The sequence below is a fragment of the Protopterus annectens genome, chromosome 3.part1 (assembly GCF_019279795.1).
Source record: "Protopterus annectens isolate FY-2018-M chromosome 3.part1, PAN1.0, whole genome shotgun sequence".
Lineage (NCBI taxonomy): Eukaryota > Metazoa > Chordata > Ceratodontiformes > Protopteridae > Protopterus > Protopterus annectens.
This window is the reverse complement of record NC_056732.1, coordinates 1,872,215,802-1,872,230,975: the sequence shown is the minus strand read 5'-3', so window position 1 is coordinate 1,872,230,975 and position 15,174 is coordinate 1,872,215,802. Positions and strand designations below refer to the sequence as shown.

General features: G+C 39.0%; 1 protein-coding gene across 1 annotated transcript in view; it reads right to left on the bottom strand.

Annotated features, from left to right (window-relative positions):
- LOC122797944 (zinc finger protein 808-like) overlaps positions 1-15,174 on the bottom strand; it is a 665,304-nt gene that overhangs the window by 283,323 nt on the left and 366,807 nt on the right. The window contains exon 5 of the mRNA XM_044066464.1: positions 3,085-3,211. Within this exon, the coding sequence (XP_043922399.1) occupies positions 3,085-3,211 (127 nt within the window). The remainder of the gene's footprint in view (positions 1-3,084; positions 3,212-15,174) is intronic.

The following is a 15,174-nucleotide window of genomic DNA, read 5'->3' as shown; positions in this document are numbered from 1 at the left end:
CCTGCACCCTACCTACATGCCACCTATCTGTGCATACATACCTATATAACAAGTGTGTGCACCGACTAGCTGCATGATTCTATGGAAAATTCCATCAAAGGAACCGCTGTAATAGGGCAGATGTGTAAATCATGGCAACTTCCTTTGTGACACATTGACACATTATAAATAATGCCCTGGGCACTACAGACCACCTGGTAATTAAGGGAGTGAAAGCCCTTCCTGTTGATGTGTAGCAGTCCCTCTGGAGTAGGATGGGGGGTCTTGATGGCCATCTGGTGCAAAAGACAGCTTCCAGGATCTCAAGGAAACAAGGGAATGTCACAAAATGCCCACATGGTGCTGGTTGTCTCCTTGCAATCCTGGAAAATCAGAAGTGCTCCACTACATGCTGCAAAGTAATGTTAGGGCACTGCCTCAGGATATGTCAGGCTAATGCTTGCAATGATAGCTGAGGCATTTCTCATTATAGGAATTGTTTCACTTACTAATTTTCATTACCAACTTTAAATATTTCACTTACCTACTATGTTTTACATTTTTAGTGGATCTTTGCATATCATTAACGTTTATTATAATCAAATTTCCTTATTTGGAGAGTGCTGCACACAACTAGGTATTTACTTTTGTTAACAGTTTTCCTTTCTTGATGACCATAACATTACATTACTCCGTGTTCTGATTTTTTATAATGGTTTGTTTTATCAAATTTATTAAGTGAGTTTGCAGAAATGTAATTGCTGCACTGTTTTTTCATTTATACGGTTCTCAAGTTTTACTAGATATTGCCGTTTTAGTACTTAATGTTAGAGGCACGTGATGATATCTCATTACATTGCTAGGATCATATGATTGATTGTAATTTAAAAGCTGTTGTTGGTACTATTCAGTTGTTCTGATGAAGTGTTGGTACTATTCAATTGTTCTGATGAAGTGTTGGTACTATTCAATGATGAATTCCTATTCATTATCAAGGACAAAAGTGCTAGACCAGTACATGTTTTGTAAGTGTGGCTAAAGATCTTATTAAACTTGTATTTTTTACGCTCTCCGGTGCTTTTATGGTTTTGAAACTCGAGGAGTTTCTGACCCGATCCACTGGATGCTGTGTGTTTTTTTTTTGGCTGCAAAGACACACATGATTTCTGGTCCCTCTGGCTAAGACAATTAAAGTTATATTCCCTTCCACTGCTGGACACTACAGTTCAACAAGATCCCTTAAAGTCTCCTTGAATGTAAGGAAACCATCTCCAATCTGCTGCTCAGTGGACTGGTGGTTATATCAGGCACTGTCAGTACCTCCTGCTCTGGCATGGACACCCACAAAGTGTAACATTACTGGCACCTACAGCTGCTATTATCACTTGCTACTCAGCTATTGTTGCTGTTACTCCAGGTAAATGACCATCATGTACGCAAAGATCCTGGATGTAAAAACACAGGTGTACACCACAGTGGAAAGCCTCTGTTTTACATTTTTCTGAATTGGACCACCATTTTGCTTGCCATCATTTGCACACACCATATAACCAAGTTGCATAGAGCTCCTCATTTGCATGTCACTATGCACTCATTGGCTTGCCCTGCATAACATGACATATTGACCCTTGTGTGACCTCACTGTGTCACGGTATTAGCCACACCCTGCATGTTGCCACTTCATATGCTAACAAGTGCTACACAATCAGCTAAATATCTGTGAACCATGGTCAGTGTGTGACTTTTTTTTTCCATATTACTGACAGACTGAACACGTGACTAATGCATGGAAATCCTACTGATGGACTTCAAGGCAGTTAAGAATAAACTAAGACAAAAATTAGAAAACAGTCTGTTGCAAGTGGGTAAGACTGATATAGCACACACAGATCTTTAATCTTCAGAGAGAAATAAATGTTTTAGAAACAGATTCTTCTAACTATCATTGATGTTGGGAGGGTGGCCTAATGGTTAAGGTGTTTCCCTTACAAACACAAGGTGCAGGGTTTGAGTCTCACAAGGGATAATTGGCTAGGCTCACAAGGGCACTTAGCCTAGTACTAACCTATGAATCAGTTGTTGGTAAACATTCCAAGTCCCACCCTTTTTCCATACTTCAATTATGCTTAAAAGTTAACTCTTTAACCACACACCTGCCTCCCTATTAAACTTCTTCTTCCCCTACACCCCCCTACCTTCTTTTTTTTTTTTTTTTAATTCCACATTAGGAATCATGTATCTTAATATTATCTTATGGGGAAATATACATGTAAATATGCTTGAGGCTAACCTAAAATTATACCCTCTCTTTTTTTTTTTAAGTTTAATGTGCAGTAGTCTTTTTTTCAGTCCATTCATATTTAAACTGTTTCCTTATTTACTGTAGATACTGGTCTAGTATTGTTTTTGCATTGCACTCAAATGCTGTACTTGTTCATGGCCCAGGTCATCCTTAAAAAGGGTCAGCAAGACCAGTGTACTTACCTGGTTATTAAATGTGAAACAGATAAACAAACAAGATTACAATTTCATAGTATCATATGATCACAGGAATTACAAGTCAAGGGAGCTCAAAGACCACTTGAGTGTTGCCAATACCCACCCCCAAACTGTAACCCAGTGTTTAGAAAGGCAACGCGAGTTTGTTCAGGAAAGAACTTGAGGCTACCCATCCAATCATCAAAGTTAAATCTGAAAGATACAAGGGTACCGCACTATTTAACTTATTCTAGTGATGGGATAAACACTGGGTAACCTTATCTGTCCCTCCTATGAGTTTTGTTTATATGTTGGTGGAGACTTAAGCCCTTAGTTCTGTTTTTTGTGGAGCTGCTGGATTTGTGTAGATACACATTTTAGCTCATCTAAAAGCACCATGCTTACAGGTAAGTTTACCTTTCAGACAAGGATGCACCTCAAAGGAGAATTGTGTTTAGCCTGTGTAGTGGTACAAACTGACACACTGTAGTATCATGTGACTAAACGACCCCTTTGGACAGTGTTCAGATTTTATCACTATACTGTCATCTGTGCATATTATTCATAATTTATGACAACATTACACTGCAAAGAAACCTGAATAAAAATAAAGTTAAATCCCCTTACCTAGTGAAATCATGTTTTCATAGTTCTGTACCATGACTTCCTTGTACAGCTCTTTCTGTTCTTTGGTCAGCATCTTCCACTCCTCTGTTGAAAACTCAATAGCGACATCTTCAAAGCTTTCTGGCACCTGGAAACACATAATTTGCTTGCACTGTACATATGCATGGATTTAAAACATTTCAACAAGAATGTGATGTAATTAGCTATGTTAAAATGTGCTTCAAGTAAAACAGTTGCCAGTATACCAAAGTTAATAAACTCTTCAGTTTTTCCTTTATAGCGTTAATTTTGTTAAAACTCAAATACTTTAGAAGTGGGCTAATGATCAGTATTTTCAGGGGGTCAAACATCTCTGCAGATGGTGATTGCAACAATGAAACTAAATGATTCTTGTATCTTTAATGGAAAGGTATAATAAATCTGGATAAGATTTTACATTGAAAACAATGGTATGTATAATTAAAGGTACAGTTTCCCCTAGTAACAACATACCAATGTTTCTAAACTATGGCGTTAGGAGAAAATTACATGGACTGCAAGAAGGCCAAATTAGTCAGTACTTCAAGTATATTGTCACAGTTGGTGACTTATTCGCACCTTCCAAAGTGTGGACTTCCTCAAAGCCCTGTTTCTGTACTCTGTCTCCTACAGACTACACAGGGACAATCTATGCCTGACCAACAAAGCACTCCCAATCTAGCCCTGATGGATCTGCTACACTTTCGTAAAACAAACAGCACTACAATTACCCAATCTAAGGATGCAAACCTTGTCTGTGACATAAACAAAACATCTTGTAGGGACAGCTATGTCTCAGAGACTGCCCCTTCTCTGAAACAGAGCCCCCATTCATGTAAACAGAGCTCTTCCCTAAGCCTACTCACATGAAGTTTGGACCAATGGATGGGAAATTGAAAATTCTCCCCTGGCTTGGCAGCTGTGGCCCTTATGGACAGTTTGTAGATGCCCTAAGGGACAGGCATATACCAAAGCCATTATAGCCCATGGACATTCACAAGTGGGAAAATTGGGTCATGGATCTCTAGGCTTAAAAAGATTCTAGGGCTGTTAGCCTAGTAAGCCCTATGATCCTATTAATATTTTCACATGACTGGATAACATTTTCCATTTTCTGTACATTAAAAGTAGCCCTCGTTAAAATTGTTTCCCCATGCTGACCTCACTGAAAATGAAAGATGATTTCTGATCTCAGAGACATCAAATTTGAGAAAAAGTAAAATAAGACCATAGACTTTAATGGATGTGTGCTGTGCAGGCACAAAAACTGTCCAGTAAAGTCCATTCAAGATTCCCAAGATAACATCAACAAGGGAATCACTACATTTATTTGGGCTGTTGTTTCAGAAAAAAATTACAAAGCTTTTTATCAAGTAGACAGCCTAAAGAAATAAATGAACAAAGACTGGGCAAGATACATTGTAGGACTTAATTCACCTGCACTATTTTTAAAGTATGACAATACACTTTAAGGAAATAAACCCAGACTGTTTACTGCACAGTCAAATAGTAAGCTAAAACTCATATACTTTGGACACATGACACAAACCCATAATTCACTACAGAATGCACTGATGGTGGGAAAGATTAAAGGCAAAAGAAGAAAGGGTCAGCAGAGGCTAAGAATGTCAGCATTACCAAAGTAATGAGTATGAATTCAAGAACTTAAAGAAAAGTGCAGCTATGTAAGTAAAATTACCATAACAGTGGATGTTCTAAGGGAGCACTGTTGCAGTAGCCTAGTTTTAATGTGCCCTACCTCCTGTGAAAAATAAAACCTAAGGGTGCCTTACACATATTCAAAGTATCAGGAGATTAGGCACAGCTCCATGGAAAGACAGTTGGAGCAAAAAACCAGCATTTTTACCCATCAGGGAGGCAAAACCCCTGACAGATCAATGCAAGCAAACAAACCCAGCATTAAAGTATGTACAAATAAATACACATCCACAGCCCGGCAATCAAACAAAACAAAAAAAAAGAAAAACAAAAGCATAGAATGGGGCTGGAAAGAAGGGAAGCTAGTGATCTATTACAACATCTGATGTTCTGGTAAGTTTACTTACACAACAGTACTATGCTCAATGCATATATCACTGCTGTAGTAGCCTAACCTAAAAGAGAGGAAGCCAATAAACAATGACCCCAAGAGCCTCTGGTGCATGGTCCAAGTCAAGCCTGTTCTGGACCTGGAAAAGGAATCCAATTTGTAATGCTATGTAATATTTCTAGATTCCAACCTTGCCTCTCAAATGTCCCTGATTTTGACTCAAATTTTAGCTCTGTCCCTCTTAATCCCTCCTAAAACTAGTGACTTTTGGAGGAAAGGTGGTGAATTTCACTTAATGAATAATGACAATAATTAAGAGTTATAGACTTCTTTTACTTCAGAAAATGTACATTAATTCATATGTTCTGATTCTGTCAATGTCTCAAGTTAATAGCACTAATATTTTCAAAGTGTCCCTGATTGTCCCTGATTCTGTTGAAATTTGTCCCCGATTGGTTGAGAGGTCTGAGTCCAACCCTTTCCAGAAAGCCACCAAAAAGCTAAATCCCTTGTGAAATGAGCCCTAACCCCACCTAGGATTGGTTTATTATGGTGAGCATAACAAAAAGCAATAGCGTAACACAACCACCTAGAACAGTCAGTTTTAATGCCAGCTGTCTTTTCTTCTTACCTTTACAGGTGATAAACAGCTGATCACCTTTCCCAAAGGTGGAGATTTGTCTCAGTACTGTCTGAGCTGTCTATGGACATCCATCTTTTCTACTTTATTGTTGGGTTCAGGAAAGTAGGGAGATGACAGCCCAGCTTAAACAGACTCAGACCACTTTAGATATACAATAAATATTAGTTCTAAAGAAACCTGTAGTTGTGAAAATGAGGTAGTGTTGACTTACCATTAGCCTTAGTAATTCAGGTACTCTCTTAGCAGGTGTCATAACAATGTGTAAAAGGGTCTTCCATGCTACAAACCTCAATTCAGCCTAATAAGCTTTTTAAGTACAAAGCCGAGACCTCAAGGAGGAGTCACCTGTTCCTAGGTGGACATATATGCAATACCCCTTTCAAAAAATGTTGAACTTTAGCATAGTTAGAAAGTGGGGGGATTCAAAAGGACAGACAAGCAGAAATGACTGACAAATGCACCTTAATAAAGGAATAAGAGAGGCCAGAGAATAGTACACAAATAACCAAGGACCATAGGCAACCAGCTCTGAAGAGGGTCCTGGTTCTTGGACTGATGCCAGCTTGAAAATATTTGCCAATTACACCTTACGATTCCTAGCAGCAGTTTTTTTTCTGCCTCCTTTAGAATCTGCTACTTATATTGTCAGAATTTTAAATTCATTTTGGGCATCTTTTTCTATCTATCATCTAGGCAGTTAGCTGATTTTACAGGTAGGGGTGCATCAAACAAACCCTGTCTTGTGTGGACAAATCCAGTGTGTGGGGAAGCTTGTGGTAACTGCCCTTAGTAATACTGAAACGGGAGGGACAACCACTGTTGCCTGGGCCAAAAGGGAGTTCCATCATGATTTTTGGAGAGACCTTCTGAATTTTCAGAAGAAATGCAGTTGTCACCTAAAAGCATGGAAAACCATACAGAAACATTTATGGCCATGGAAATGGTGGATTATCTGTCTTCTGGGAAATGGTGGATTATCTGTCTTCTGGGCCTGTTTGCAAGAAGTTCAGGAGCAGATTTTGTCTAGAAGTCTTGTTCTGAAAGGACTCAAGTAGATACATAGCAAGTGTTCTCCACAGTTGAATCAATTATTCGAATATCCCAGAATAAAGTTTCCATCTATGCTGGGTTTTGTCCTTGTCCTGCAATCATGTTTTACTCTGACAGAATGCATGACGCCTGCACAGTCAAACCAAGCTGGGTTGCCATCTCCGAGGCTGTTACAGCCAGTCTGCAAAGAGGGTAGGACCTAATGCCTCCTTGTCCGTTTATGTATGTGGTCTGTGTACACTTGCAGAGGTCTTAGGGACCACAAATGCTTTAAGGTTTTTAAAGCATTGATCACTGCCAGTATATCTCTAACATTATGAGCTTCTGTTTGTCTAATGGTTTCCAAAGACCTTGTACTTTTACAGCTTTGGAAACCGTTCTCCATGCAAAGTCTGATCCATCTGTAGTTACAGACTATATGGGTGTCAGGACAGAGCCAGACCTGAACTACAAGAGATCTGACCAGTCCACCAAAGGGTAGAGATGCCACATCCAGGCTGATCTGAGGTACCACTGTATTTTCCTTATGTACAGTCTGGCCAGAGAAAGTATGACACCCTGATGCCATGTATCCCAACATCCTGAGAAATTCCCCCCGCAGATGCATAGCGTTGATTGTAGAAACTCCAGAATGACAGCTGAAACATCTCAACTTTGTATGTAGAAGGAAAGGCTCCTCCTAGAACATAACCTAACAGACATAAAAGGAATTAAATGCTGTTGGAATGAATTACAGAAGATTTCTGAAGGTTGATTTGAAAACCTATACCACGTAGAAAATTCTGGACAGTTTGTAAATACTCTTGACAACTGGACAGAGAGTCTGTAAAGATAAGACAACTATCCAAATGTGAAAGGTGGGAATGTGTTGAAGCCATAAAAGAATGACTGGAGTAAGACACTGTGAATACCTCTGGTGCTATAGAAATTCCAAAGGGTAGGGCAGAGATCTGATAATTTAAACCAGGGACAGCAAACCTTAAAAATATGGCTGAACTGCTTACCAATGGGAATGTGACCAGTGTTCCTTAAATCTAGCTTTTCCATAAAGGCTAGAGGGGGGAATTACAGGAAGGAGGAACTAAAGGGATAATATTTTGAACTTTGGAATCTTAAAAACATTTAGAAAGGAAAGGTCCAGTACATGTCTCAAGAATCCTTCCGTTTTTGGTATAAAAAAAATCCTTGAATAAAAGCCTTTGTCACAGAGTCAGACAGGTACAGGTTGTATAACTCCCTGGGTTAGCACTGGCTCACCTTGCAAGGAAGAATCCCCTGGAGAAGAAGGAAGGATCTCCATATTCTGCCAAATTACCTTCAGAACCCATCGTATTGTAACAATCTGATATCACAAGGGAAGATGAAGTCTCAGAGAGATGGAGAAGCTGCCAGGATGGAAAGGGGAAAGGCCTGATGAGGCCAATAGTCATGCTGATTGTGAGGACTGACCTTGACCTTTGAGCCTTTTCTTTTTATTTTGGAGCATCCCTGTCACTGCTTTTAAAATCTTGTTCGCCGGTCTCTTGCTGCTTAAATAGCTTATTAAAAAAGGCAGATGAAGCAGAGAGGAAATTTTTATTTCCTTAGAAAAAGGAGGGTTGTGTAATCTGAGTCACTCCTTGTATTAAGTTCCCCCTTCAAAAGAGTTCTTTACAACCCTGGCTGAATAGATGAACAAAAATTACTTACTCAACGGAAAATTTAAAATTTCAGTTTTAACATCTTTTGTAATAGTCTGTGAATGAAGCCAAGCAAGGCTTCTCAATACTGAACCAAGAGAGGCAGCTGTTGACCAGGAATAAGTATCATATGCACACTATAAAATGTGTTTAGTACCTTGAGAAGCAGATATAACAAAGGCATGCAAGGAATAGTTTACCTTAGCAGAAGAAAAGTTAACTATTGATTTCTACAAGTTATCAAAAGGGAAAAGTAAAAACTTCATCTTACGAGCATAACAGTTTTAACACCCTAAACATCAAAGTACTCTCTGTCTCTCTTAAAAACAATCTAAAAGATACATGGGTGTGCTCATGTTCTATACCAGGTTAATCAAATAGCTCCTTAACTTGTAACTATAACAGCATTACCCTCCATCTTGCTATTCTATTTTACACAATTGATAATTTGTTGCCCCTTTTACTGATACCTTACACCACTATTATCACTATACAGTCCCCTAAATTTTCTGTCTACTTTTTGCTTCCTCCCTGCACCCCACACTTTACTAATAAACGCACATTTCCATCCCCTGCTTTCCCTCTCCTGTCCCACCCCTGTACTATAAGATTTGTATACTAAGTACATTATAATAAACAAAAATTATATAACTATCAAACAGAATCTTACTGATTGAATGAATCATATACTTGTAACAACCACTTGTCCCATGTATATAGTCTCTTTAATAATATCTAATTTCTGTAATTGTGCAAATATGTTTCATTTAATATATGTAAAAATGATGTGATATCCATTATTATATGTTGTTTCTCTGTAGTAAGCTAATGTAATATGCTAATTGTCTCTGGAGCTTTTCTCCCCAGGCCACCCACCCAGTCGGATTTTCCCAGTAAACATATTTCAAACAAATAAATAAATAATACATTTTCTCACCCAGTTTATTCATTGCTTTCCCATCTTTGTCGACGGTGGTGGCATTAGTAGCTGTAAGTTGTTTTGGAGAAGCAGTTTTGGCTAAAGAAATCGAAGCCAAGTCTGGTTTAGGATTTGAAAACAAATGATTATGAGTCTGAAGTACCCTATGTAACACATTTCACAGGAGCAGGAGGTTGGTTATCAGGTAAGCTAGACGTTCTGAGGGGGAAAAAAAGCAAGCAACACAGGAGGAATGGCCACAGAATTTGGCATTTCCAACTGTAACAAATTATACTACATCTGCTGTGCTATAGGAATTACATTCTGATCCCAATGAAAAACCTCTTTCATCTTAAAAGGGTTCCAAAAAGAATAAATCTTCAGGAGGGAAATCTGAAGCCAAACTTTCCTCAGAACCAGAATGTTCAGAGTTTGAAAGAAATTCCTGGAGGTACAACCCTCCCCTGTAATGCCTGCACTTCTCACTAAGGATACATGTCACAAAGACAGGGAACTCTTTTCCTGACTGAGGAAACAGAAGGCAAGGAAAAATCATCAACAAGTTCCTTAGCAAATCCCAGAAAAAACAGAAATCCTTCTCTGCATATAGAATTAATAACATGAGACTGGAAGGTTCTCTCACTGTGATCCCCTTTCCTGGTCGACTCCATGGAAAAGGAGAGATTCTCAGCAGTCATACTAGCCCCAGAAGCAGGTTCCTATTCCAGCTAAGTTAAGTACCTTCACCTACTCCTTCCCAGGGGGCAGACATGAGTGATTTTCCCTTGCTCGTCAAGGCATCCCTATAGCCACAGAGGACGTGGTTATCCCACAGGCTCCATTGGCTGCATATGCTACACCAAAAGAACATGGGGGAATAAGTGGTCTGAGGATCAACAAGCAGCCACAACAGAACCCCCACCAGTGGTTGAGGCATAACAAGAACCAGCCTGATACCCAAAGACTCTGTGATAATTTTTTTCTTTCTTCTGGGCAGGGAAATGTAAAATCAGAGAGACCAGTGGCAGGAACAGCTCCATTGGTAAGCCAAGAAAGAGTCTTCAAAAGTGGATAGTACAATAGAGAACAAGTACCTCTGAAGTAAGCAAATCACCGAGTGTTCCCCAGAAGCACAATATCCTATCCCCAATACAGAAACACACAACAAAATTTGAGAAACAATCCTGTCAAAAACATAGAAGCTTTCACACAAAATGTTCCTCATAAGCATTTACTCATATACCCTCTTAGAAATGCAATGACACCCAAAAAAATATGTTCCTTATCTAAAGCATATCCGTCAGTAAGAAAAGCACAAGTTTTCTTTAGAAAAGTAAAGTTAGTGGAAGGTTTACCCCAACAGTGGACATATCTGCCCAGCTTTCAAGAACTGCTAGCGGACTGACAATTCCACCCAGCCAGCTGAAGGAGTGCTCTTCGGTATATAAATAGGTCTAAAGCTTTTCACTCTCCAATTGTTTTTATCTGGAGCTTTGGTTGAGCTGGTGACAGCTGTAGCACATGGAAGGCACCCTTTAATTTAGAAAGCTGGCCAGTCACAGGGGGTAGGACATATTTACGTTAAGCTACTGCAACAGTGACCTAGGCACTAAACATGGGTCGTTAACAGACAAGGTGTGCTGTAGTCCTGGAGGTCATGAACAGTCAGACTCAACTAAGCAACAATAAAATATACAGAACAATTTGAAAGGAACTGGTCAGTTGGAATTGGTTTGAAGATTGAAAGCATCAATTTAAGATTGATGGGATTTATTTTATAGATGACTTTATCTAAAGATAGATATGCATGCTTCTAATGTTACTACGAAAAAATTTACTAACAAAAAAAAGTGCAGGGTGGACCGCTCTAATGGACAGACTAAGCAGAAGGAGGAAATAATATGGCTGATGTATTCAAAACAGGTACCAGGAAATTAGAACCAAGTATCAGTCACTTAGGAGGAACATTAAGAAATAATATTGAGTTAATAACTGCTCATCAAACCCTGAATAATAAACACAAACTATTTAAGCACTTGATAGATTAAATGAGGCCTCAAGAAAACTGTATTAGTGCTATTAAGAATGACTTAAATACTGATTCAAAACAACTAACAATATTATTTTTGGAAGTTTTTCCTCAGTCTAACTGTTCAGTGCATAACAATACCAGTGTATATGAGTGCCTAGGCACATGTCCTACCATTTCTCATACCATGGATGAAAAAGTGTTAAAAGCAATAAATCCCACATCAGCTGCAGTGCCTGATAATAAATCCCATTTATATTATCAACCTTCTGTAAATCTCTAGTTCCATGTATTCGTTGGCTTTTTGAGATAACTATGCAGTCAGGATAAGTCTCTTATACGTGAAGGAATGCTATTTTGTTCCAATACATAAAAGTGGAACGAACAACTCTGTGGATAATTTTAGATCAATCAATGTGACTTATATAATTAGAACATTTTTCAAAGGGTATTGCATAAATTAATGACTGAGGAATTAAGATCAGACTTGGAAATTTTCTCATATGGGTTGTGTGACTACCTTGATATTTATTATCAAGATGGTTACCCACCAATATGGGTTTGCTAGTGGATTGTGTGCATTTGCACCTTTCAAGACTCCTTGATTCTGTACCCCATAGTGCAATCGTAAATGCAGTGACCAAAACAAATGTTAATAAGTATATCCTTTTATGTTATGTTAGTATTGAATCCTATGATGTGTTTCTGCATATTTGTATATCCCCACCTCCTTTCTCCTTTTTACCACAGCTAAAAACAAATGTAAAATAAAATAAATAAAAATAAATAAGTATATAATAAGGCGGGTCAACAAGTGGCTGACTGAGAGAACTTCAAGGGTTAGAGTTGGTGATGATGCCTCTAGGGACTCTCCATCACTGAGGAAGTCTTGCAGGGATCAATATTCAAGTCGTGGGTCAACAAGTGGCTTACTGAGGGAACTTCAAGGGTTAGAGTTGGACATGATGCCTCTAAGGACTCTCTGTCACTGAGGACGTCTTGCAGGGATCAACACTCCAGTCATTCTTGTTTAATTTATTTACGTCTGACGTCCCTGTAGAAAGAGGAGCATGGGTTAGCAATCTTCTTGATGACTATAAAACTGAAGCTTTTGTGAACTCAATTAAGGCTCAAGCAAGAATGCAGACATCCCTGGGTAATTTATATGTATGATTTAGGAGTAACCATATGAAATGTAATGTTAGTAAAGCAAAGGTTATTCATTTTGGGAATATCAATCTTTGCTATTGTTATGCAATAAACAAAGTAACAGTGGTGAACAAAGGCTAAAGACTTGGGCGTCTTTATAAACAGTATGTTGTCCTATGAAGACAGCATACATACAGTTAATAAGAAATGTTATTCCGTCTTAAAGGACATTTTATTCTGTATTTTCTGAAGGGATAAAACAGTCCTACTTTTGATCCACAAAGTGACAATTAGACCATATATCGAATACTGTGCTATGGTCTGTATGTATAATAGGACTCAACTGGTGAGGCTACAGAAAATTCAGAAATATTTTTTTAAGCAAATTAAAGTTGATGTTGGGTGACAATGTTATTTACGAATGTCTGACAAATGTTTTACTGGCAACTTCCATTGGGATAAAGTTTAATTCTAATTACCCTGGAACAAGAACATTTGGTCTGTCTGCTAAGTATGCAGTCCTTAGAAAAAACTTGGGGAGAAGATTCTTTCATGGGAGAAATGGTTGTTTATTAAATAATTTACCACTAAAAGTAAAAGTAAGACTGCCGAACAACCTGGAAATTTTTAAAAGTGAGGAGATAACTATTTGGAACAATTTTTTTTCATACTCAGTAATTGCTACCAAAACTCAAGCAATATCTTCTTTGAGGCTTCAAGTTTGAGATAATAATACGGTGAACAAACTAGCAGCCTTTCTAGTAATAATTTACTGTTCTATACTTAACACTTCAAAATGAAAATTAAAGCAAAAATAACTTGAAAGCAAATGAATCTATTTATCAAACAGATAATCCAGTTCTTATAGAATGTGACGTTAGATATGCATTCTGACCTTCTGCCTACAAATTATCATCATCATTTGAACATTTATGGAAAGAAGAAACTTCTCCAAACTGTCCACTGAAATAGTCAAAGTATATATAACAAAAAGAAATTAGTCCAAAATGGCCCAAAATATTCTCTCTCTTTCATTTCCCTGCTATAAAACGCGCATTTGCAAGGTTTTGCGCACCAGGCAGCGCCGGTTCACTAGGGTATAACTATTCCTGGCTCCACAAAGTCTACTCTTCAATTTTTCCCTTCAAACTAGACAAACTTTCAACTTAAGCACTCAAACCATTCACTTTTCATATAGGCACTTGCTCAAAACTCATAGCAAGCACTAATAAACCTTAGCACTAGACCCCCCCCCCTACACTGTAGGGGAGGACAAGGCTCTCTATTCCACCTTACTGGCCAATCAGTAAAACAGTTCACTGTACCTATCCAGGCATGTCCAAAGGGCAGTTTCAATGGTGTACTCTCCAGTCCAACTGCTGAATCTGGGCATTTTAAGGTAATGTTACAATTGCCTCATGTACACAGACAACCCTCTCCTCCTTCCACCAAACACTAATACATGCAAGAGATGCAATTATACAGCCAAACTGGAGGCTAAGCTCCCTCAACCCAAGGTTGGACCAGGCAGTCAAGAGGAGAAGGGAATTACTTGCATCACACCACCAGTCTCACATAGACCTATGAAACCAGCACCGGCAATAAACACACATAAATACATGAAAACATACTCAGAGGCTCTAAATAAAAATCTGCAGAAACAACAGAGACCTCCAAAGCAAACATCCAAGCAACATCCACCCCTCATCACAAACCATGAAACACATACTTCACAAAACCAGTGTGCCACCCAATCACAGCCCTTAAGGCAAAATAACATACCCAACACACTAGTAATAGACGACTCTATAGTCAGGCACACTGACATCCCACTCACTAGGCTGAACAAGGAGAAGGTTACTGTTAGCTGCCTGTTGGGTGCCAGGATCCGCCACATAACACAAGCACTCAGGTCACTCCAGAACAAGTACAAATCTGACTCTGTCATTGTTCATGTTGGTGTGAATGACCTGAGCTGTACCTCCCTGGACTACATGAAAAGAGACATGGAGGAGCTCTCTGATCACGTAGCCCAGGCCGGCATGACCCTGACCCTGAGTAGCATCCTGCCCTCACCAAGAATGATACGGTATACTGAAAAAAATATCAATTTCAACAACTGGCTAAGCTTCTGGTGTCATTCAAAGGGGATCCAGTGTCTGTCAGCCTGGGATGACATGCTCGACAAGCCACGCTGCTTCGCTAGAGACGGCTTGCACCTGTCACCCTTAGGCTTTCGAATACTGGCCAAGGCCCTTGCCACCCCCATAGTGCCTTTTTTAGGCAAGGCTCAAAAGACAAACACACCACCTTAAATAGCACAAGTAACAAAAAAATGAGGGTAATGTTACTCAATGCCAGAAGTCTAAACCTCAAAAATGCACGCACTCAAGGCACTCCTCAGTATGGAGAAAATTGATATATGTGCAGTAACAGACACCTGGTTTAAGGTTCCAGAGAGCAGCCCAGCACTACCAGGCTATAACTCATACCATACATTTTGGCCACAAAACCCAGACTGAAACACAAAAGGTGGGGAGTATCCATATTCAA